Source organism: Jatropha curcas, chromosome 4 (genome assembly GCF_041381405.1).
Source record: "Jatropha curcas cultivar XTBG-Jc1 chromosome 4, XTBG_Jcur_1.0, whole genome shotgun sequence".
Classification (NCBI taxonomy): Eukaryota; Viridiplantae; Streptophyta; class Magnoliopsida; order Malpighiales; family Euphorbiaceae; genus Jatropha; species Jatropha curcas.
This window is the reverse complement of record NC_143154.1, coordinates 22,658,974-22,684,488: the sequence shown is the minus strand read 5'-3', so window position 1 is coordinate 22,684,488 and position 25,515 is coordinate 22,658,974. Positions and strand designations below refer to the sequence as shown.

At 32.9% G+C, this 25,515-nt stretch overlaps 2 protein-coding genes, 1 long non-coding RNA gene and 1 pseudogene across 6 annotated transcripts; 3 read left to right on the top strand and 1 right to left on the bottom strand.

Annotated features, from left to right (window-relative positions):
* The first annotated feature begins 1,353 nt into the window (after nucleotides 1-1,353).
* LOC105642003 (uncharacterized) lies at nucleotides 1,354-5,720 on the top strand. 4 transcript variants are annotated; one of them, XR_016320532.1, is made up of 4 exons: nucleotides 1,354-1,568; nucleotides 4,729-4,982; nucleotides 5,056-5,206; nucleotides 5,332-5,720. It is a non-coding gene; the product is annotated as an uncharacterized LOC105642003 (long non-coding RNA). The 4 variants fall into 4 exon arrangements; XR_005178002.2 differs by lacking the exon at nucleotides 1,354-1,568 and adding an exon at nucleotides 3,749-4,635; XR_001047277.4 differs by lacking the exon at nucleotides 1,354-1,568 and adding an exon at nucleotides 3,749-4,662.
* On the top strand, nucleotides 2,237-3,424 carry LOC149497000 (uncharacterized; annotated as a pseudogene).
* A 3,092-nt stretch (nucleotides 5,721-8,812) lies between the features above and the next one.
* Nucleotides 8,813-11,461, top strand: LOC105641912 (uncharacterized protein At1g65710). Its single transcript, XM_012226594.4, has 2 exons — nucleotides 8,813-10,329; nucleotides 10,441-11,461. Exons 1-2 carry the CDS (start codon nucleotides 9,046-9,048, stop codon nucleotides 11,293-11,295), a joined length of 2,139 nt encoding a protein of 712 aa, XP_012081984.3. The 5' UTR covers nucleotides 8,813-9,045; the 3' UTR covers nucleotides 11,296-11,461.
* Nucleotides 11,462-12,133: 672 nt separating this feature from the next.
* LOC105641839 (nodulin MtN21 /EamA-like transporter family protein) lies at nucleotides 12,134-21,140 on the bottom strand. The gene is made up of 7 exons (XM_012226492.4): nucleotides 20,376-21,140; nucleotides 19,526-19,573; nucleotides 18,777-18,899; nucleotides 14,110-14,259; nucleotides 13,584-13,755; nucleotides 13,089-13,149; nucleotides 12,134-12,917 (listed from the first exon to the last, which is right to left on the bottom strand). The coding sequence occupies exons 1-7, from the start codon at nucleotides 21,042-21,044 to the stop codon at nucleotides 12,815-12,817; spliced, it is 1,326 nt and encodes a 441-aa protein (XP_012081882.1). The 5' UTR covers nucleotides 21,045-21,140; the 3' UTR covers nucleotides 12,134-12,814.
* Nucleotides 21,141-25,515: the final 4,375 nt, after the last annotated feature.

Here is a 25,515-nt window from a genome sequence, read left to right as displayed (position 1 = left end):
TGTGCTCCAAAATAAAAGAAAGTGATGAGAAGTGCATCAATATTTGAAGAGAAGTGCTTCAAAAAAAAAAAATGCTAGTTTGATGAGAAGTGCATCAATATTTGGTGAGAAGTGAGAAGGGCATCAATATTTGGTGAGAAGTGCATCAAAATGATGAGTTGGAGAGAAGTGCTTCAACAAAATCAATTGAAGAGAGGTGCTTCAAATGCTAGATTAAAAATTTTAATTGTTAATTATTGTAATAAAAATATTATGTTTGAATTAAGAGAGAATGTTAGGATTAATTCAAAATAATATTATGAAAAATCTGTTGAGATTTCAATTTTATTTAGTGCAGATTTTCTGCATAGAATTTGATATTTTTGTTATGAGGATTAATAATTTTTAGGAGTATTTTTAGGTATTATTTGATTCACTTGTAAGCCTATAAATAGGCACATTCTTTTGTTAATTTAACGAAGTGCAAAAAAACACGAAGTGCAAAACATTAGTAATCATCTTGTACATTTTCATTTTTCCTTCTAAAATCTCAACATGCTGGTGGTGGTAGATATCTATTTTAAGTAGTCCAAATTCAAAAGAGGTGAAAGAAAGGGAAGGGATAATTTAGAAGATAAAACAGAGCAAGAAGTGATGAAAAGAAATTAACAAGTGGGCAATTAAGTAAATGCACAATCATAGATTCTAGTTGAGCCAGGCACATGTTGTGCCATTTAGCACTGCTCTTTAACTAAATCAACGGTAAAGATCTTTGGCACAAGCAGTGCCAGCTAGAATCTATAGATTCTAGATGTGCATTCACTTAGTTGCCCCACATATCTTCTCATTCTTACATACACACTATATTCATATTCATATAAACCATGTTCAACGCTTTCTTTTTCTTTTTTTTTTTTTTCTGTCCTCCATAGCGAAAATTGATCTTTATCTATAACGCTAATAATAATATGATTTTTCAGAAAAAAAAAGAAAAGATCCAAAAAAAATCACAAAACAGAAGCGGCCTTGTTGCTATTGCTTTGGTTGTCATTTCTCCTAGATATATTTCTTGTTTATATATAAAGATTGAAGGGATTGCCATTTTTGCTCGACTTAATTATAAATTTAGTGTCTGAACTTTTAAATTTTTTCTATTTTGGTGTCTCAACGGAAAAATTTTGCAATCAAATGTGTGAATCCCAAAATTATTTTCAATCTAATGTCTCCGTCGTACGTGGCATGCCAAAGATATAAATAGGACGGTAAGGGCCCACTGATGTTTAAAATGGTACCAAATAGGATATTTTCATGTTGGATTTACGTGTAAAAAATAGGATTATGATTTATGAAATGATGTTGGTGCCCTTATTATTGATTTTCAAGAAACCTGCATGACAGAAAAAATAGGATTTCTAAGTAAAAATTTAAACAAACACGCATATTTCCAATCCAATTTCTCTCAAAGACAGAAAAACCCTAGCGAGTGTTTCGCATGACAAATCCTTAACTATTCGTTGAATTGGGCGAGTGATCTGAGAAAATCTAAAAAGAGGATGTATTCTTGACCTCAATCGTTTCTGTCGAAGAAGGTTAGTATCGAAAACCCTTGAACTCATATAGAGTGTTGTTGTATTGGTGTTTTCTTATAGAATTTTGTTTGCATGTTGTGAAGAAATAATATTTTGTTTACAAGAAGAAGTGCATATTTTGTTTTTTGTTTTCTTTTAAAGGATGGCAAAGGCTGTAATTGATGTCTACTATGGTGGTATTTTCTTCAGTAATGAGAGGTATATACATAGGGAATATGTGGAGGGGTGATTTTATACAAGTTGGGATAAATGTTTCTAATTTCTGTTTGGACTCTTTTATTCAAAAAATCCAGAATGAGATGGATATTAGAACAATAGTGCAAATGCACTTTAAAGCTGTAGATGACACTTTTGCACATGGGTATAGAGTAGTGTGGAGTGGGTCATTGTCTGACATGCTTGAGCTAGCAAAAAAAAAAAAAAAAGGATTGAAAAATATACTGAGCATAGATATTTAATGCTAGAAAAGTAAATTCAGAGGGTAAGGTTGAGTCCAATATATATGACTTGACAACTAGGGATGAGGTAAATAATAGTGGAGATGGGATGAGGCTGCTGGGGTTAGGTCAGAAAGATTAAATGAGAGAGTTGAGGGAGTTGAAGGAGTTAATGGAGATTTCAATGGGGAGTTGAGGGAGAAAATGGTCCAGATTTAGTAGGTTTGGGGGGGGGGGGGGGGGGAGGGGTTGATGTGAGTGTGAATATTGAGGAATGTGTTATTGATGTAAATGTTGGGGGTGGGGAAGTTCCTACTGTTGATGAAACTGAACAACAGAATCTGCCACAAGATGAAGATGAGGAATTGGTTAAGTGTGAGTGGATGTTAGGGGATGATGAAGAGTTGCAAGAAGCAAGAAATGTTGTGAGAAGGTTTAAAGAAAATAAAAAGAAGTCAACAACAAAGAAATGGGTACAACTAACTCCTCAACCCTCAAATGCTACTACCATACCTAATGGAGAACCTGATGCAAACTGTGAAGATGGAAATCTAACTGACTATGCAGATTCTGATGGAGATCTCAGTGTAGAAAGTACTGATGGAAGTGATGGAGAGCATGATATTAGGAGAAGAAAAGATAAATTCAAAGCCTTTAATCCTAATGCTGAAAAGATTACATTTGCTTTAGGTATGACATTTAAGAATGATGTAGAGTTTAAAGAGGCTGTTAGTACATTTGCAATACAAGAGAGAAGGGAGGTTAAGTTTGTTAGAAATACTAGCATACAATTTAGGGCAAAGTGTGTGAAAAAAGAGTGCCCTTAGATGATTTATGCATCCATGGAAGATTCTAGGAATGATATAGTTGCGAAAACTTTTAGAAATGAGCATACATGCTCCATATCATTGGAAAACAGAAGGTGTAGTTCCAAATGGATGGCAATGCATGTTTTGCCAAAGATTGTTGTATGTGAGACAATGACCCTTATTGATCTTAAGAAACATGTTAAGAATGATGTTAGTTTAGAAGTAAGTATTACTAAGTTGAGGAGAGCAAAAATGCGGTTTTTGCCTAGGTTAAATGAAGATGCAAAGGGTGAGTATGTTAAGCTTTGGGATTATTTGGGTGAAATCACAAGATCAAATCCTGGAAGTAGCAACAACTTATGAGTTCAAAGACCCATTCCTATCGGTATTCCTATGTTTGACAGAATGTATATCTACTTTGACTCACCGAAGAAAGGGTTTCTATTTGGGTGTAGGAGGGCAGTCGGGCTAGATGGGTGTTTTCTTAAAGGTGTAATTAAGGGGAAATTGCTAATTGTAATGGGTAGGGATGACAATAATCAGATGTATCCCATTGCATGGGCTGTTGTAAATATTGAATGCAAGTCAACAAGGCATTGGTTCATTGATCAGTTGAAGATTGACTTGAGTATCACTGATGGTGAAGGGTGGACATTCATTTTTGACCAGCTAAAGGTAAAACATATGATGTTAGTGTACTCCTTTTTTGATTATGATTTACAACTTTATATTTGTGCATGCTTTTAATTGAAATTTATGGTTTGTGGTAGGGATTACTTAATGCAATCTATGAGAAACTGCCCCTATGTGAGAAAACTATTGTGCAAGACACATTTATGCCAATTGGAGAAAAAAACACAAAGGCAGTGAACTACATCAGTAGTTTTGGGCTTGTGTTAAGTCATATAACATCCCTGACTTTGAAGCCAATATGAATGAGCTCAAAAAGATGTCCAAACAAAGATTTGATGATATCCTCAACACTCATCCAAGTCATGAGTGCAGAGCCTACTTCACCACAGAGGTAAAGTATGATATTGTGGACTATAATTTATGTGAAGCTTTCAACAGTAGGATTATAGAACCAAGAATTAAGAATATAATATCTATGTTAGAGGATATTAAGAGGCTTGTCATGACTAGATTGCACATAAATAGGGATCAAATTGAAAAGTGGTTAGGTGATTATGGAAATTGAATGAGGAGAAGAGTACATACTAATCTTGAAATCAATTGATATTGCCAAATGACATGGAATGGGGCAGATGGGGTTGAGGTGCTTCATGATGGGGACACTTATGTAATAGATTTGAAAAATCACACATGTCCATATATGTTTGGGAGGTGTCTGGTATACCTTGTTGTCATGCAATCTATGGTATCAATGAACTTGAGAGGAATCCTTATGATTATATAAGTGACTAGTTTAGAAAACTTAAGTATTTAAAGACATACACACACATGCTTAGCCCAATGAACAGTAGCAAGTTTTAGAGAAAATCAGGAAAGGAAGGCCTTGTACCCCCAAGAATGATAGGACACTAGGTAGACCAAAGAAGAATAGACTGAGAGAAGAGGGTGAGCTAAAAGGTGGGAGCATAAAATTTGAGTAAGAAGGATAAGCTCATGACTTGTCAGGCCTATTTTCAAAAGGGACACAACAAGAAAAATTGCAAGTTTATTCAGAGGAACAATGCAAGTGAACCAGTTGAAGGTGGAGATATGATGTTCATATCTGTGTCAACTGTAAATGGTGCTGTTAATACTAAAACGCCACTGCAGACCATGTCTACCCTTTGTCATGACATTGGAGCAGCAGAGGTGCATCAGAGGCCCTCTAAGAATTAAGTAATTCTTCAAACCCTTTAATACACAACCGAAATTTTTTTTTCTAATGACACATACTGTTAATAGGTGAGGAGAGGGAAAAAGTCATCAACTCAGAACAAAGGGAAAAGTGCAGGAAATGAGAGACAAAGGAAAAATTCAGTAACTCAGAGCAAAGAGAAAAATGCAGAAGGGAGAAGTCAGCAGCTCAGAACCAAGTTGAAAAGCCAACCTTGTTCTTCAATCAGCAGGCATACTTTGTATTAAGGGGAGACAAAACTAGTCAAAAAGTGCATGGATATGGAGCATATACTGATGCAAGGGGCAATGTCACTATGAATGTGAGTTGCAACTTAATTGATTTAATATTCAATGTTTTCTTGGATGATTGCAAATATTCTTATGTTTTGTTAGGTATTTACAACCTGGAACAATAGTTAAGATGCCATTAAATTCAATAGGAAGAATAAGGGAAAGAAACCCTCCTGAACCTAGCTTCATGTCTCAAAAGATTGAGGGATTCAAAAAACGTGGCTACCACTTCATTACATGTAGCCAATTGCAGGTAATATGTTATTTCATGCAACTTGTTAATTTTCAGATATGAATGATGATGATTGATAGATGATTAATTGATGATTGGTGGAATATGATATTGTTGATTGATATTGGTGCATTGTTGATTCATAGAATAAGGCGCAAAAGCAAAGGATGGAAGCAACTGCAAGGTCTGCACCAATTGCTGTTACTATAATAAAGAAGGGAAAATTTGGTGCTGAAACTGCTAGAGTGGACACAAATGATGATGCAACTTTGGGGACACAGGAATCAACAGCAAAGTAGTGACCTAAGATGCTAAATTGCCTATTTTTGTTCCAACAAACTATTTTGGATACCATAATTATTGACTTTGTAATATTAACAAGTGGTATTATTTTGGATAACACAGATACATATTAGTATAGGTGTATGAATTTTATCTTTGTATTTTTTGGATGTCATTGAAGTGTTCATAGCTTCAGGATTAATGATGCTATTACTTATATCAATTTCCAGATAGCAAATCACTTTATGTTCAATCAAGTATTGTTTTATAGCAATTTCAAAATTCTTTTGTACATACTTTATGTTCAATCAAGTACTGGAATAACTAATAACTGCAAGTTGAATTAATTGATAAAAAATGATGTTTACTTGACAGGATTGCAAAAAGAAAGCTTAATTTATATCAAAAATTCATTGAGACATTACATCAAACAGTTGCCATACATGTATTGGAATGCAAACAAAGCAAAAAAAAAAAAAAAAAAAAAAATGAACATTGCATTTCAAAATTATAATGCTTTATTAGGATAACTGGTAATTACAAGCTTGATGAAATTATGTATAAAGAACGTTTGCTTGACATGATTACAAAATAAGGCTTAATTTCATTAATTTTTCATTAAGGCATTGTGTCAAACACTTCCCCTGCATGTAGCAAAATGCAAACAAAGCCACAGAATTAGCCTAGCCAGTCAAAGCTACAAACTTAGCTAAGGAATTTTCTGCTTGGCAATCCAAGTCACCACTTCCCACACATGCCTACAAAGCTACAACTACAAGAAAAACCCACCCATTCATAGTTACTATTACTTTAATAATATCACAATAATGAAAAACATAAACCAAACCCATAACCATTTCTCCCTTCTCTATCACCCCCTCAATTCTACCTCCAAATGGTTCACTTTTCTAAGCAAGTCAGGAATTATCTACTTAGATCTACTGCACATCACTAGATTGACCCATTCGAAGAACTCGCATCTCGCTCCCTCACTTCTTTGTGTTCTTGATAAATCTTCTTCCAGGGTTCTAATCCGTCCACGACATACAAATTATGCAACGTTTCCCACATTTGCAACACGTTTTCCATCTCCAACGAAAACAATATGTTTGTCTTAAGTTCTTTAAATTTTTGTTATCTTGAACCCTAATTCTACATATTTGAATGATGACTTCAATGTATAGCGTTTTAAACAGAAGGGTAATTTAGTAATCTTCAACTTATTCCAATCAACTAACAACGGCTAATTAGGTGTTGACAACTTAACCCTCATTTTCATGTCAACAAAAATTCCACTGTGGCACAAAGTCTCCCGCCCTATTTGTATTTCCAGCATGCAACGTAGGACGGAGAAATTAGATCGAAAATAATTTTGGGATTCACACACTTGATTGCAAAATTTTTCCGTTGAGACACTAAAATAGAAAATTTTCGAAAATTCAAACACTAAATTTATAATTAAGCCTTTTTGCACTCTTGTTAACGCTTTACTTGTTTGTTAAGGATGTTAACGCAGGCTCTCTTACTTGGTCATTGTCTTCTGCTTTTGGGTGTTTCTATATGGTTTCTGCTTAGAGAGGATGTATGTCATTAATTTGATCCCTCTCCATGTAATGATGTTAATTACTGAGAGAGAATTAATTCAAATGGAAAATACTTAGGGGTTAATGCTTATGTGAAATGAGAGAGATTTAGTCTTTCTAGGAAGGACTAAATATTTTAGTTGGCTAAACCTCATACACTAATTATTATATGGAAAACTTGTATTTTATCCTTATATTTTGTCAAAATACGATGCTTTATCCTTGCATTTTTTAAAATGCACTTTTTTTTTTTTTATCTTTTACCTTCGTTGCAATGTTATACCATTTTGTTAATTTTTGTACTAGTATGAATAATTATAAAAATTTACAATATTTGATTTAAAAAAAAATTATAGAATTAGAAAAAGATTTGATTATATATTGAAATATTTGGTTAAAAAATATTTATTATTTTTTTATTTGATTTTTTTAATTATATTTGATTTCGATCAAATATTTAATTAATTTTTTAATCATATTTGATTTATACAAAATAATTATTTTTAGATAAGAATTGGGCAATCTGTACTTTTGGTATAAGTTTAAGGAGTAATATGTACAAAAAGTTAATTTTTGAGTAAATTGTATGGTGTGCGCAAGATCAGAGAGCAAATTGAGTCTCGTTCCTTCTTTTTGTTTTAATTTAAGTTAGACCTTAAAAATTATTATTTTTAATTAATTAAATTCTTGTAAACTAGTTAGTTAACTATTTTCTATTTAATTTAAGTCAGTTACACCTTAAGAATTATTATTTTTTAATTAATTAAATTATTACACAATAACGTTAGAAGTCATTAAAAATATTGATAAAATAAGTTTTTCAACCGAAAATATAGAAGATAGGTCTCATTTTGGGCTAAATGGTTCGGTGAACCAAAAACCAACTCAAACCGCTTCGAATTGATTTGATATTTTTTAACCGATTTTAATTTCAATTAATGAAGGAAAACTATAAAATGTTTTTGGTTTGATTCAATTTAAAGAATCTAAAAAAGTCCAAAAGAAAATGATCAAAATCCAACCAAACCGACATGAATCTAACCGGTTTGGAATTGATTCAATTTCATTTGAAGAAATATGTTTTGATTTGCATCGAGCCAACTAAATGCTCACCCCAGTCTCGTTTGCAAATGCTAGTTTATATAATAAAATGAAATTATCATTATTATGAAATATTAATGAGGAAATGTTATCATTACTATAAGCTTCTTTTAACGATGAAAACATAATAATGAAAAGAACTCTCACCATTCATTACTATCATATACAGTTACTTATTTGAAATTCTGTTGACTAAAAATAAGAATTTCAGAGCATTATTGATCAAATAAAAAAAAAATCAATTAACCAAAGGTTCAAAGTTGAATTAACAAAATAAAATTATTAAATTAAAAAAAAATTAACACAACCATATTCAAATTGAAGGCTAAATAGCCGTTGGAGAAATTTGAATTGAAACATGAACTTGTTAAAAGATTCTAAGAATAATGATTATAATAAGAGAATGTTTGGTATTTTTTAAGCAATTAATATATTTTTTGAAAAAATAATAAAAAATAATGAGTAAATAACTAAAAGGAATTTTGTATTTTGTGAGACGTCTCTGTCGTTAGTTCAGTTAGTGGGGACAGTAAAAAAAATAAAAGGAAAAGAAAAGATTCATCCAACGGCTATCCTTCACTCCCTCTACTCTGTAACGGCTATAACTCTTTTTTTAACTTTCCAGATCTGCCGCACTCTCTCTCTCTCTCTCTCTCTCTCTCTCTCTCTCTCAGAAATTTGAAATGCTTCTCTCTCTATTAATATCCAAAAGTTCCTCTTTTGAAAATGTTTTCTTGAACAACGAACCTCTTTCTCTTATCTATTAACAAGAGAGAGCGTTTAGCAATTAATTACCCATTACCCATTCTATACTGAATTCAAATTCCGTGCTTTCACCATTTCTGCAACTTTTTTTTTCTCTCTGTTTCATTGGGTCACCCAGAAAAAACAGCCATGGGAGGCTGTTTAAGCAGGAAAAATGGGCCTTCTTCTTCTTCTTCTTCTTCTTCTTCTTCTTTGAATGTTGCAGCTACCATTGCCTCTGCTGCAGCTAAAGAACCAGTAGGAGATGCGGAGGTGGTAAAGATCAAGAGAAAGGTCGTTCAGGAAGAGCAAGTGAAAAATAAAGTAGAAGTAGAAGATGAAGGGATAGTGAAGAAGGAGGTTTTTGTTATAAAACATAGAAAGAGCCATGATAGAGAAAAACCCTCCATTCCTTGTCAAAAAGATGTGCCTATTGCTGTAGAAGAAAAAAGCACTAATCCTAGCGATTGCTCTGTTGATGTTGAAATTAACAACAATGTTGGTAGTAATACTAGTATGGTGGTGAGGACTTCAAGCTGTACTAAAGAAGAAGTAGATGCTATTCTTATACAATGTGGTAGGCTTAGCCGGAGTAATTCTTCCGGCAAGGTTGCCTCTTCTGGTAGGAAGTACTCCGGCTCGAAAAGAAGCTATGATTTGGATCAAGATCAAGATTCGGAGGATGTTAATGTTAATGCTAATGCTAGTTATGATTATAAGAAGAGAGATTCCAATGATATTGATGATGATGATTGTGAGATAGCAGAGCGAAGACAACATCGCCAGCGGCATCGTAATTCAGGTGGTAGGCCTTCTCCTTCTTCATCTTCACAAGGAAGGAGAAGGACACCCAGTAGGGAAAGAGACCAGAGGTCTGGTAGCAGAGAAAGAGGCAGTAGCAATAGTGGGAGAAGAGTGAGTCGATCTCCAGGTAGAAGATCAGAAACCAATAGTGGTACTGCAAATTCGAATGCTACTACCAATGTTAACAATTCATCTTCTACTACAAATAGGCCTGGAAAGATGGTTTCAGTTCCTGCTACTGTTTCTTCTTTAACAATGGATAAAAGCAACAACAATAATGGCGTTGAGGCCCAAACAGGTTCAACTGCCGTTAAAAGGATCTCTGTAAAGAGAAATGTTGGAGAGGCAGGGGCAAGAACTGCTGCATCGCCTCGCTCAAAGTCCCCGGCGAGAACAAACGGTAGGAGTTCTAATGAGAATAATCAGCAGCAGCCATCACTTAGTCGGAGTTCTTCAAGAAAAGCAGAGCAATCTCCTTGTAGGAGAAACCCATTAAGTGAAATTGATCCAAACTCTCTCATGTATTCACAAGCAACTGGCAATAACAAAAGCAACAATAGCACAAGCAGAGTTCAAACTAGAAACAAAGAAATGGAAGGACAAGCAGTGGAGAAAGAATCAATCAATCAGGTATACCTTAAATTTTTCTTAAATTTGCATTTTCCTATCTACAATTCATTTCATCCTAAAAAGAAATGAAAAAATGACTCTTTCTCTTTTGTTTTTTGTTATCTTTTTTAGGTTCAAATGCAGAAAACAATTTCTGAGACAAACAGACAGGGTGCTCATGGGACTAATTGCAAAGTGATCAGCAATTTTGTGAGAGAGCCACAAGTCCTTGGAGAAGAGGCTAAACCCCAAGCACTAACAAGAAGTAGGTCAGCAAGGAGATCTAGAGATCTAGACTTCAATCCTGAAACTTTATTGAATCCCACAGCCCCATCATACACTGCATTATTACTTGAAGACATACAAAATTTTCACCAAAAGAACACCACCTCCACCACCACCAACGCCCCCACTGCCACAGCCGCCACAGCCACCATCCCTTCCTTTACAGTTCCAGGATGTGTAACAAAGGCCTGCTCCATTCTTGAAGCAGTTGCTGATCTAAATTCCACTACAAGTTCCAATATTTCATGTGAAGACAAAAGAAGCTCCAATCTTATTGGAAAGAAACTAACTGAAGCTAAAGACCCTTTTGTAGAATCTGAAGTAATAGTAAGTGATGATCTAATGGAACCAAGCTTACACAAATATGTTACAGTAAGGAGAGGAGGCACATCATCAGTTACAGCAGCAGAAGATATGGATGGACAAGAATCCTCAGGCAGCAATAGCTATGTAGGAGGTGGTGGTAGCCAACAGCAGTGGGGATATTACTCTGGTTCTTCTTCATGGGAACCCAACTCGGCCGAGTCAACTGATCGTTGGACTACAAGATCAAACACTAAAGAAGAGGATGATGGTATTAAGGAAGAGGTTGCTGCTAGGAAAGGATTTAGTGGACAGAGAACTGGTATTGGGCGTGGTAGAGTTGGTTCTAACAAAAATCTTCACCCATCTAGTACTAGTCATATTGTTGCTTCAATATGAGATAATGAGTGAAAAATTTGGTTATTTGATTATAGTTCTTTTTTGTTCTTTCAATCCCACTGATTTGTGGTTTTCTAGTTGTAAACATTTGTAGTTGTTTGATTTGATGGTTGCTAGCTAGCAACCTCTTCTTTTCTTGTTTAATTGAATCTATCATCATTTTATAGTTTCTTTTTTATTTGTTACAATAGAAAAACTAGATTTTGCACGAGGGTAAGTGTTTGTTTCAGGTTTCACGTAGGTTTATTTAGGTATAGCTCGATGACTCCAGGTTTTTTTCAACCCAACTCAGACAAATTTCTCAAGTGCTTTAATTTAATTTCATACAATAACAAACTAAAATCCACTAATTAGGTCTTAATAACAATACTAGAGGGAGAAATAACTTACCTATACCGCACACGAATTTACTCGTACACCAAACCAATTACAATCAGAGTTTTGTATTTTGATTAAAATGAAGATTCTGACCATAAATTAGAAAAAGAATGACAAAACAGTAACATTTTTTAAAAAACATTTTTTGATTGCACCGACTGTAAGCAAGAAATTTCCATGGAAAAAGATACGCCGACCTATTTTTCAAGTTCCAAAATAATAGGTTGAGCAGGTATCATTTTGCTTGGCAAGAGATCAACCAATGAACACCAACGGATCATCTTCAACAATTAGCATGCTATAGACACCAAAAACACCAAATGTACTACAAAATGTACAAAGATAAGGGAAAAAAAAAAAAAAAGATCTCAAAGTTTCTGAAACATTACAAATTTCTATCATGAGAAAAATTAATTTAAACGGGAAATTGCTAAGGTGACAAGAAGCAGAGTACACTGAATTGGCATGTAACTTGTTCAAGGGTGAATAAATAGGGGCAAAAATACAACCGAATGTACAAACATTACTACAAAACAAAACAAGCTATTTAGCCAGGTTACAAATTTCTAGCAATAAAAGAACTATTAATCTAAACAGTATGACTTCTAAATGCAGCAAAACCCTGAATTCACACACCTCCATCAATGCTTTCTAACTCTGATTTTAATCACTTTATTTCTACTTTACTTTCTCTCTCTCCATCACAAGATGGGACCTGTCTCAATAATTTAACAAGCACTGTTTATTTTGGAAAAGAACAATGTAGAATTTCCTATATATACATTCTCAAAAGAAGATTAGTTCCAAGTGTTTCCCTATGTACAAGTAAATGCACAGCAAAACTGATTCCCAACCAGGGTACAAACAACGATAGTCTTGAAGTGAGAAATTCTAGACATCAAGAGGCAGTCTATCCAATTCAGACCCTTTGAGGTAACAGCTTTGTCACTTTGAATCATATGTAACCCTTAAAAGGTACCAAACAATTCCGACCATTATTCACAGATATATTAATGAGCTGGTAGCATATATGTTGATTGATATCTTTTGATCAACTTTATTCTCACTCTAGAGAATCAGGAGTCTAACCAGACCATCAGCATTTTCCTGCCCTTTGCATCCATCTTATAGGCAAAATGCTTCATTCAATACTTTCACGATAGTTAACCATGTATATTGCAACCAAAGTAAGAACAGCCCCCACCAGTTGTGAGGATGAGAAGGTCTCACCAAGATATAGGAACCTGTAGTTAATCCAATTGCCAAAGAATAAATCAAGAAAATACTGGAAGTTTCACTGATATTTAATGCAATTATTAATGCACTAAGATCTGAACTTGCATTCTAACAAGATTCATCTAGAAAATTGCAATTGAATTGTAATCTTTTATTGTTTTTTAACTGAAGAATCTTACCCAAAAATTGAAGCGAACATTGGGGTTAAAAATGTGAGGGAACTGAGCTTTGTCAAGCTACCTGAAATTATAAGCAATGACAAATCAGTTTCCTATGGAAATCCAAAAAGTAAAATCAGGACTTGAATATCTTAGTGCAATTAAAACGTGCTGACTCTGCAAATTACAGCACAAGAACGCGAAGCAAAAAGATGATTTTGAGCAAGTATCATATGACTAAATTCTAATCCATGTTTGGTATAAATGAACTCGAAGTATAGAATTCATTTATAAATGATAAACTTTGGCTTAATTATGTGAATCCTATCCGAGTAAAATGAAATTTTCTTACACAGAAAACAAGAAATTTCAAATGAATTCTGGAAAATTTTATAAAATTCATTTATACCAATCATGATATTAGTCATGCAAACGAACTAAAAGAAAAATAAAACAGAACCAAATGAAGAACAGAAAGAAAGGCTTGCAAATAGAGTTCTGAGTATAAAATTTAACCTTTTGTTGCACTGTAGAAATACACCCCATAACTAATAGCACTTCCAAAAATAGAGGTATAGAGGAGTGCCAATATATCAGATGTTGTCAAATCCTTAAGACTCCCACTGAAGGCGGGATCATGGTTGAGAATAGAGATTACCACAAGAGGGAGACCACCGATAACCATGTGCTGCAATTAAAGTTCAGGTAAGACTGTCAATTTCCTTTCCATTTGCTTGAACTTTGCATAAAACCAAATTTTGGCATTGGCACATCAAGTATCATTTTAAGGCAATCTCAGAACAAACTTGATTTTTCTGTATATCATCCATTTACATCTGAAAACAGCTACGTATAATCAAACATCCAGATAAGAAAACAAAAAAAAAGAATAAATCAAGAAACATAAATAGCACCTAAAAAGAGAATAGAAAACAAAAAAAGAAGAAAAAATTCCAATGACAATTAACTATGTCATTAATTATCAAGACTATCATTGTATGACAAACAATAAGCTGAGCGAGGGCAATTCAGAATAACTTACCCATCCAGTTGCCATAATAGGATCTGAGTACTTGGTAACCCAACGGACCATGACTGTGCCTACTGCCATGCTCTGAGCAGCAAGAAGCATCCACCACTCTCCACTTCCCCACAATGAAAAATTACCCTCATCAAGAGCCAGAACAGGTAACTGCAGGACAAACCGCATCATCATTCAATAAAAAAAGGGGCAAATAAAATTCTATTGAGTTGAACTTTTATTCCATTTCTAAAAACAAAAAGTAGAAAAAAAATGTCTGTAATGCATCACACTCAATGACATAAATACCAGTGACGGTAAGAGATCAGCAGCTATGAGGAAGAAACAGAGGACTTCAGCTCAAGGTGAGCAAATAGGAACTAACAAGTAAATTGGCAACACAATGCTGCAGGCTTGTAATTGTAATTTTCATTTTCTAAATATTTACTTTTTATAAGAGAATAATTGATATGCAAAATTAACCCCCAAAAAAAATTGCAAGACATATAAATGTGTAGAATAAACATTAATGTTGACTGCAGCTAACTGTTGGAAATTTGCTTTTCACATCAAATGCTGGCAGCACCTTGTCAAATAAATAGTTCTAACAGTGGTCGCAATAATTTTTTTATAATATAAATATTTAATCATCTCAATTTAATTACTTAATTTTAATTATAACACGACTAGGTACTTTACCTGGTTTTGTAATAATCTGATAGTTACAAATTGGAAGAGGCATTCAATCTCTAATTGATTTTATATATACAAAAAGGGAGATAAAGTAAAGTTCCTTGAATTTAAATTTTGGTATATACAGTGTTGGTGTGTGGCAAGAATCCCACATCGCCAATTGAGGGAAATGGGATGAGTTCCTTGGTCTATAATAGGGACCCCCTCCCTTAAGTTTAAATCGAAGTCACGGCATGGCATGGGGGGCTCGGAAAAATAACGAGAATCGGTGTCGTGGTGGTGCTACGAGATGGCGATTTATCGGAGGGATGAGCAGAACAGCTTCGGTATCGGTAAGCATTCCTCCGCCGGGCTCTGTTTGGGCTTTCCAGTCTCGTTCTCATCTCCAAAACTTGCCTATTTCTTCTATATAGTCATAGTTTTCTCCTCTCTCTCCTATTGTTGTACTTATTTCTATATTATTTTGGTAGGACGTAGGCAAAATTGGATGAACCTCGTTTAATTTTGGTGTTCTCTTTAGGCCTAATCTATAAAATACCCTCAACTATTTAACTTGTTGCAGAACCACTCTAAATTGACCTCTGTACTCTAGCCACACCCATTTTCAAATTTCGATAAATTAGCACCCTAAAACCATATTGAGGTTAGAACTGTGAATAAAAAATTATATAGTGGGGACCCATATTGGAACCTTGGGTTAACTTAACCCAAGGACCTAAAACTCATTGTATTGAAAACAAACTAACCCACCATTTTCTCTCTCTCTCCTCTTTTTCTTCCTCTATCTTTTCTAATTGATCATCTTCCATAGAGCTTTGTTAAAGCAATCCAAAACTAAAGATCTAAGCTCAAAATTATGATTTATCCCATCAAATAGAATTAATCACTGAGTTTCATTTTCAAAACAGCAAAAGAAATAAGAAAGGGAAAGGAAGAAAAAAGAAACAAAAAAAAAGGACAAAGCAAGAGGGCAATATTGATAGCACCTTGCGTTTATCCTCAGTTTAAGTAGAAGCACCAAAATAAGAAAGGGAAACAAAAAATCAGCTGCCGATTTGATCGTCGCCCACTCATTCTTCATCATCAATCAAATATCCATTGAAAATTTAACCCAAACACCACAAAACCACACTAGAGAAATTGAAAATTCAGAAAACCCCAAATTGATTCTTCTTATTTGCTGCATTGATTGTTGAAGAATATGAGTTTTGCCAAATGATTAAAAATGGAGATAAAGAGAAAGGAAGAAGATAATTGATGATTAAGGTAGTAGGCTCGAAAATGGAGATTCAAGATGTTGTGGTTCATGTAAGAGAGAAAGATTCAATCTTGATCTGAGATAATGGTAGTAACCATGGGAATTGGACACAATTTAGTATTGATGGGTGAGAGAGCTTCATCTAGGGGTGAGATTATATCTTACGTTCTTCAAAAATCAATTGATAATGGTGGGTTGCAAAGATGAAGGAGGGGTTGTCAATCTAGTCGAGGGAGAAATGAATAAGGATTTTTATTATTATTAAAAATGGTGCGCTTATTGTGTGACTGAGCGCTTGAGTTAAATTGACTCAAGGTCAGATAGTGGAACCACTATTATGTATTTTTAATTAAATTTCTAACCCTAATATGATTTTAGAGTGTTAATATATCTAAGTTTCAAAATGGGGTTGATAGGTTTTATTTTTATAGTATTTTTAGTAGATTTTCTCTAGGATTTCTTTTAAATTTACTTAATTTGTTTCATTTTAGTTAAATTTATTTTTGCTTTTTAATAAGGCTTCCTTGAATCATATCTCACTTTATCTTGAGGAATATTGCAGGATTTTTATAGAAACCAGCCAAAAATACAAGTGAGATTAAAAGCAATTAGTTGTCCAAGACTTCCAGCAGGGAGCACGCCTAGAGCGTGCTACCCAGCACCCTCATGCTACTCTGCAGAGTTCAACTTGGGCCAAGTTTTCAGATTAAGCCCGTGATGCTTGCATGGATCTACATGAGAATTTAATGGGCCGTGTCTGTTCAAGCTAGAATCGTATTTAGATGTTAGGAGATTCCTAATTGGGAAGAAATACAAAGCCTCAACAGTTTTCTACTTCCAAAAGATTTCTTCCTCAATAAAAATTCATTTTCCTAAATGAATTCGAAGATATTCCAAAAAGTCTATATAAATGAGATTAAGCCCGTGATGCTTGGATGGATCTACATGAGAATTTTATGGGTCGTGTCTGTTCAAGCTAGAATCTTATTTAGATGTTAGGAGATTCCTAAATAGGAAGAAATATAAAGCCTAAAACAATTTTCTACTTCCAAAAGATTTCATCCTCAATAAAAATTCATTTTCCTAAATGAACTCGAAGATATTCCAAAAAGTCTATATAAAGAGACAGACTAGCTAGTTTATTTTTATCTTTTTTTCTTTTGTTCTCCACTCTAAATAGTTTCTCTCTCTTTACCACTTCAAGTATCCAAGTTAGTGCCAAGAATTAAGGAAACTGCTCTAGCCAATTGTCAACTAGTTTTCATTTCTAAACTCTTTTCTTATTTATTTTTCATTAAGAGATTATCTACAAGTTTAATTGAGTTTACTATGCTGAACTAAATCTTTTTACTGGAGATATGATGTAGCTTAAATTCAACTTCAATTTATAATATTAGATTTGATTTTCCTTATTCAAGTAAAATTTCATTATTGATCTTAATACTTCCAGAGAGAGTTTTTCTCATGCATTGATTTATTTCATTAATCACTATCGAGAAGGATTTTTGATACGAACAGGGTAATAAATTTCATGGGAATAACAACTTATGGTTTGACTCGTGGGACGTTTTCATAAAAATAAAGACCTTAATTTGTGAATTTCTGAATAATCACAAGAACTTAATGATTTAATCTATATTTGGTTGCGCCATTGAGAGATGAATAATTAAATTGGGTTAAAATAGCTAATAAAATATTGAGAGCGCTTATTAGTGATTTTTGGATTATTTCTCCTTTTTGAAAAATTAAAATTGATTATCAAACTAATAAAATAAACTGGACAGAATTAAGTGAAGTTAAAATCCCTAGTAGTCTTTAATCCTTAATTTCTTTTCAACAGTTACTTGCTTGATTTCTTATTCATTGCTTTATTTTATTTCTTTTAAACAATTATTCCCCTTATTGACGTTTAAATAATAGTAGGTTAACATAATTTTGGTACTTGATATACAATCCTCTTGTTGCGATTTCGTACACTTGCGAATTTGCATGTCAGGGGTGTTCGGGGTACAAAGGTCAATTTAGAGTGATTCTACAACAAGTCGAAAAGTTAGGAGTATTTTTATAGATTTAATCATTCTCTTTATTGTCTATTTAATAGCTATTGTTGTGCATAATTGCAGTGATATACTGTGCCATTAATTACATGTCTAGGTAATAGAGCTTTAAGTGGGGCCGCTTGTGACCCTCCGATTATTTGGGAATTTACTTTGTATAATTTTTAGTACAATTGTTCACTTAATATACACATAGATACCATTCACATGAATAGTAATTGGTGAAAATAGCATAGCTTCCGAAACATAAATTGATCCCCTTCCGAAGTAATCTTGGGCAATGAAACCTAATTGTCAAATCTAAGTCTAAGCTAAAGCTTAAAATTATTAGTCTCTACAAAGGAAATAAATAAGTCAAACAGGGACCTAGTTTCCTACGTTGAAATATTACATCAGTGATTTAGGCAGGACTAAGTAAAAACTTTGAATAAAAATAATGATTCACGTCCAGATATGCTGATATCATGTGCAAAAAGATTATGCCAACACTAATCAACGAGGAAAGAAATGGAACCCTTAAATTTTTTTGCTTTTTTTTTCCCTATTTGGATGGTAGGATGTATGATATATCACATTAAATAGGCAACAGAGGTCCCTGAAATATCAGATAATTTAGCTACCAATAATGCACATCAATATCTCATGCAATATATATAAAGGATCAGAAGTTAAGAGTTCACCTCAAGAAGTAAAAGTCCTACAACACCAAGTATAAGGCCTGCAGCTCCAACCAATCCAATGGATTCACCAAATAATAAGGCTGCAAGTACAGCCACAGTCAAAGGTTGCGAGTCAATTATAACCTGCAGTATGAAGGCTCCATGAATTATATCATCATTTTTTCTTGAGTAGGAGAATATCATAGGTATAGAAGATGTTGAATGACTGACTCCTAAATCCTGCCCTGGCCTCCTCCCCTAAAAGCCTCCTATGATTATGAAAGAACTATTCCTATTTGTGAAGCTTAATTTAGTTCCTAAATCAGGATGTTTTCTGTTAGGGAGCTGCTTTATTTGGTACTTTATTTTTCTGTTTTCCTATCTGCAGATAACAATATGGAGATCAGTTTCTTTAATAGTAGGAAGTTGCTAAGGGAGTTTCTCCATTATAGTGGGTAGTTAAATAATACTAGTACTGCGACTCAAATACTCGATCACAAATAAGGGATTGTAACATTTCTCACTAAGTGAAATCGTTTGCAATTGATCCACTTTAAACCTTTTTAAATCAATTATTTCCATTGACCAAGATAATCGAAGCCTAATTCTTAACTCTGAATAGAAGTATCAAGAAGACTACTCGTTTTCCAACTTTATGGAGCAAAAGACCAGCATGTAGAACTTACAATAAGATACAACAACATGAAAAATAAATTTAATAACTATTACAATAAAAGAATTAAATAGCTAGATAAAGAAAATGTACATACACTGCCTAAACCTGCCGATGTCCTCTGCAGTCCCTCAGCTAAAAACCCCTGTTCCACCATTAATGTAATTGTTATCATCAGACCCAAGAAATAACTAAAATATAGCATCAATTTTTAGCATACCAAAAGAATCCAGTCACACTATAGGTGTAAAGCACACCAATCCTTACACTTGTTAATAAGGGCCCATCTGTATATATGTATATGTAGTCATTCTAAACTTAGTGATTTACCTTCATAAAATCAACATATTTTGGACCCTTTTGGACTTACATTGGTAATAACAAATTTTTGGTAACGTTAGAAATTTTGTTAGCCCAATAATGTGGCTGTTTTGGAATAGAGTTCTATGGACCCCCAAATCGATTTTGGAAAAAGCTCCTATTTATTCGAGCCCTGTCCCAAAATCAATTTTGGACCTGTAGAAAATCACTATTGCAAATAGCTACATCCGTCTGCAGACAAGAATACTCCAAATTCTGGCCTAAAATTTGCTATTACCAACATCAACACCAAACAGGCCCCGTATATAGCATATATATGTATATAGATAAAAATGGAATATGTATTTTCTGAACTCACAAAATTGATTTTGTACGAGTGAAATATAAATCAAATCCACTCATCATTTCAAATGCATACTATCTAAATGTAACCCAGTGTAGTTTCTACCAAACAAAGCACTGGTTTTGAAGATTAAAGCACATCAAAGTCTAACAGAATCACATAAATTTTCTGCTAATTTTGTGCATAATTGTATCAAATAAAGCATCTTAAAATTAGTCCAAAAAAAAAAAAATTATCAAATGTAGAAGTCCACTAATTATTTTGCTTTAAACAAACAACTAACCTGGAAACAAGCGGCGTCAACAACGCCAAACAGAGCGATAGATAACCAAGCAGTGAGTCCAGAAGGTAAAGGCCTATCCTTAGAAGCAGCAAATGCAACTAAAATCAAGCCAGCAGGAATAAGCCTAAAAGCAGCCACAAAGAAAGGTCCGGCGAGAGGCAAAACCTCCTTCATCGCCACCATCGCCGTTCCCCAAAAAAAGAACGGCGATACTAAAATTCCCGTCTCCACCACCGTTTCCACTAAATTTCTTTTCGATTCTTTTACTCCTCCTTCTTCTACTTCCACCGCCGCCGTTGATAGTGTATCGTTGGTGTCGGAGGGAGAGATAAGGCACTCCACGTCCAGACCCGTCCCCACACAATCAACGGTGGGTGATGAAGAATCATTATTTGAATCTGACGGTGATGACGAAGACGATGATTCTAATTCTAAGTTTCTACTACTAGTGGTGCAGTGGCCAATAAATTGGTACCGTTTCGTTCCTCTTGTTCTTGCTATGTTACTGTAAACATTAGAAGCTGGGATTGAAAATGAGGATTTGAAATGACAAGAATTAGATGGTGGAAGGGAGAATCGAAATGACGACAAAGGGATGGCATTAAATTGTAAAGGTAGAGAAAGAGGGAATTTGTAGGGATTTGAAACAGAAAGAGGAAGCAGATTCATGTCTCCTTCTTTGCTCTGTTTTTTCAGTGTAAAGCACTAAATAGGTTTTGCTGGTTGTTTTGGGAAACGAGGGTCAGTGACGCGAGTGGCAACCGATAAGTACACGTAACGCTTCGCTTCAGCGAATGTAGTTGATTTTTATTTAAGATCAAAGTTCAATTTGATCCCTGATATTTTTAAATTACTTCAATTGAATCTAATTTTATGTCCAATTGAATCTTCGTAAGCCAAATATATCAATTTACCATATGTATTTTATGTGAAAAATGATGTGGTACCCTAAATTTTATAGAGAACTTGTTAAACCCAATTGAGTTAATTTTGGTAAGAAAAAATTACTATCTTATCTTTGAATTTTGTCAAAATATATGCATTTGCTCTTTCATTGATAGGAATATATAATTTCGTGTCTATCTTTTGCCTCTTTTATACTGCTATATCATTTTTGTTGATATTTTATACTTTTTCATTAAATACAGGAATAGAGAAGTTAATGCTAGCAAAATATAAAAATATAATATCTAATAAAATACAAGGACATATTTGTTAATTTTGACAAAATATAGGAACAAGATAATAATTTATTGTTGAAAAAGTAAAAAAAAATATAAGGGAAAATTATTATTTCGTCCATGAGGTTTTACATAATTATTTAAGTAGTCCTCGATATTTATACATATATTTATAACGTCCTTGAGGTTTGCCACTGTCATATTAATTGGTCCTTCCGTCAAAAAAATACATTTTTTCCGTTAACTTTGAGAGGAAAAGACGAAATTATCCTTTGGAAAAATAATTATTTCGTCTCTGAGGTTTGCCATAATTATTAAGTAGTCCCCGACATTTATACAAATATTTAAAACGTCCCTTAGGTTTACTTCCGTTATATTAATTAGTCCTTCCATAAAAAAAAATATATTTTTTCCGTTAATTTTGAGCGAAAAATGCGAAATTGTCCTTTATAAGCTTTCATTGACAATATTGTCAATTCCTTTCCTTTAAAATACCTGAAACTCAAATTTTCACCATCTTCCTCAACCCAACGCGGTCTTCATTGCCACCACCATGTCTCTGTCAAGTATCATCTCCATAACCAGATCACCAACAAAACTAAAAGGGAAAATAATTATTTCGTCGCTGAGGTTTGCCATAATTATTTAAGTAGTTTCTGCCATTTATACAAATATTTATAACGTCCCTGAGATTACTTCCGTCATATTACTTGGTCCTTCCGTCCAAAAAACACACTTTTTGCTGTTAATTTTTAATAGAATGACCAAATTAACCTAAATCCTCTAATCAAGGAGAGAAAGATAAATGGATGAAAGGTGATGATGGCTTGATTAAGTTTGGATGTTGGGTTTTAGTTTTGGTGGTGATCTGGTTATGAAGATGATAGTTTTCATTGACACGGTGGTGACTAAAGATAGTGAAAATGTGAGTTTCAGGTATTTTAGAGGAAAGGAATTAATAATAATGTCAATAAAAACTTATAAAGGATAATTTCGTCTTTTCTACTCAAAATTAATAGAAAATGTGTATTTTTTTTATGGAATGACCAATTAATATGACAGAAGTAAACCTCAAGGACGTTATAAATATTTGTATAAATGTGGGGGACTAATTAATAATTATGACAAACCTCAAGGACGAAATAATTATTTTTGCAAAGGATAATTTTGTGTTTTCTTCTCAAAATTAACGGAAAAAGTGTATTTTTTTTACGGAAGGACCAATTAATATGATGGTGGCAAACTTCAGAGACGTTATAAATACATGTATAAATGTCGAGGACTACTTAAATAATTATGTAAAATCTCAGGGACGAAATAATAATTTTCCCAAAAAATAAACAGAAAGACATAACAATGTAATAAAAGCAACAAATAGAGATAAACCTATGTATTTTAAAAAATATAGGGGTGATGTTGATATTATGGTAAAATATAGAAATAAAATCGTCATTTTCCCATTTGATAACATTGCATGTCTCTCCACATTTACAGTAATAATTTTTTAGTGTTTTTAGCTTTTATATATAAAATATTGATTTGATATTTGATTCCAATTTTTATAACAATAATTTTCACATTTGTTAACTATGCATTAAATGTTTTATTTATCTAATTTTACAAATTAAAATATTCAAAAGAAAAATTTTATAAGTTAAAGTATTCAATTTGTCAAAATAACAATTGATAGTGTCACAAGATTTTTTGTGTAACATATAAATTGAGGCTTTTTTTTTTTGGTGTAACATATAAGGTGAGCGTTTTGTCATTTTTTTTATTAAAAGGCAATCCATCTTTTTTTTTTTTTTAAAGAAAAGAAACTTCATTAAAAGAAACAATGAAGAGTTAACTAAGAGAACTGAATACTAAACTTTTGAGACTAGTATGATGGTAGGAATCTCTAGCTAAAGTATAAACCCCCTACATTAACCTGTCTCGTAATCCAATGAACTAAAACATTATTTCGACGATTGCGAATTAATTTATATTTTCTACGAGAGGTAGAAAGATCAATCAGACTACACTTGATTACAATATGCATTTTTTATTATATATTATTAATTAGGCATGGCCACCGTTCTGGAACCGCCGGTTCCGGTTCTAAAAAATTTGGAACCGGAACAGAACCGAAAATTTCCGATTTCGATTTCTCAACAGTTCCAAAACTGATATTTAGGCTGATTTTTCGGCGAATCGCATAATTTTAAATTTTAAATTTTGAAGACTGGTTTTCAAAATTTAAAATTTAAAAATTTGTGAAATAATTTCTAAAAAAAAATACACTTAAAAAAATTAAAAAATGCTTGAATTAAATTTTTTTTTAAAAGACCTGAACTTAATTTATTTTTTTAAAAAAAGTTTTCAACTAAATTTATTTTTTGTTTAAAAAATTTAGAACTTAATTTTTTTTAAAAAAATGGCTTGAACTTAATTTTTTTAAAAAAAGATTAAGTTGCCTACGTATCCTCTTGGGGTTTAGAGAAATCAAAGCCACATAGTTCTTATTTACCTTGTACTAATTTCACTATTTTTACCTTATTTGTTATTTCCACCACCGGTTGATGTTCCCGTTGAGGACCCATTGTAAAAATCATATAAATCTTCATTTTCTATGAGATATTCTTGTGCTCTTATTTCAGCCTTGCTCCAATCATCCATGCATGATTGTGCTTCTAATGAATCGGGTGTCATACGAGATCGTGTTTCACCAATTATGTTTCCTCATTGACTAAAAGTTTGTTCAACCGCAACAGTGGAGACCGAAGCTTCTAAAACTTGTTTTGCAATTAAAGAAAGTATTGGAAATGTATTGGCGTGACGACTCTACCAATCTAAAATTAGAAAATTATTATCTGCATAATCATCACCAAACTCGAAAAGAAGTGGTTAGATAACTATCAAATTCAGAAATAGAATTGGATTCCCTTGGTCTTTTTTGTCTTTGTATTAAAATGCGTTCAGCAACACTAACACTTATCCTTTGAGTTGGAAATTGTTGATTATTGAATTAAGAAGAATTAGAAGTAGATGAACTAGAAAATTGAACAAATTCACTAAATAATTCTACAATATTTTGTATAACTTCATGCAATACTACATTTATATTAACACTATCTTCTATATCAAGATTTAATAATTCATAATAAATAGTCAAATATTCAGATAAAACTTCAATTTTACATCTAGGATCAAATACAAAAGCAATAAGATAAAGGGGTGGTATACTTTTAAAATAAGATAACCATTTTTTTTATTAAAAAACACAATATTGTAATATAAAATCATTTTCAAATTCTGGGAGTGCACTAGCAATATTAATGCATATAGGCAAAAATAAATGAGATTTGGGATAATAAACCTTACTAAATTTATAGGTAGTATCATTAAAATTTTTTTAAAATGTCTAAAATTTTTGCACAAATATCCCAATTTTGTGGATATAAATTAATTTCTTCAATATTATTAGTAACAAAAATGCACAATAATTCTTTATACGAAAAAGACTCGTTTAATAATTCATATGTTGAATTCCAACGAGTTGGGACATCCCTTGGAAAATGTTTTGGTCTTTTATTATTTTCCTAACAAAATTTAGCCCAACTTTTCATCACTTGGGGATGTCCCCATATATATGAAATAGTTTTTCTAATTGGAGAAATATAAGATTCAAAAACTTTTAAACCACCTTGTACACATAAATTTAAAACATGGCAATCACATCTTATATGAAAAAATTTTCCACCAATTTTTGGTTCACAAATATTTTTAAGTTCAATAATTGATTTTATGTTAGCTGAAGCATTATCAAATGAAATTGAAAAATTTTTTTTTGTCAACTTATATTCATCTAAAATTGAAACAATTATTCTCTAAATATTATTTGCAATATGTTTATCATCAAAATCACGAAATGCAATAATTCTTTTTTGAATTTTCCAATCATCATCAATCCAATGACA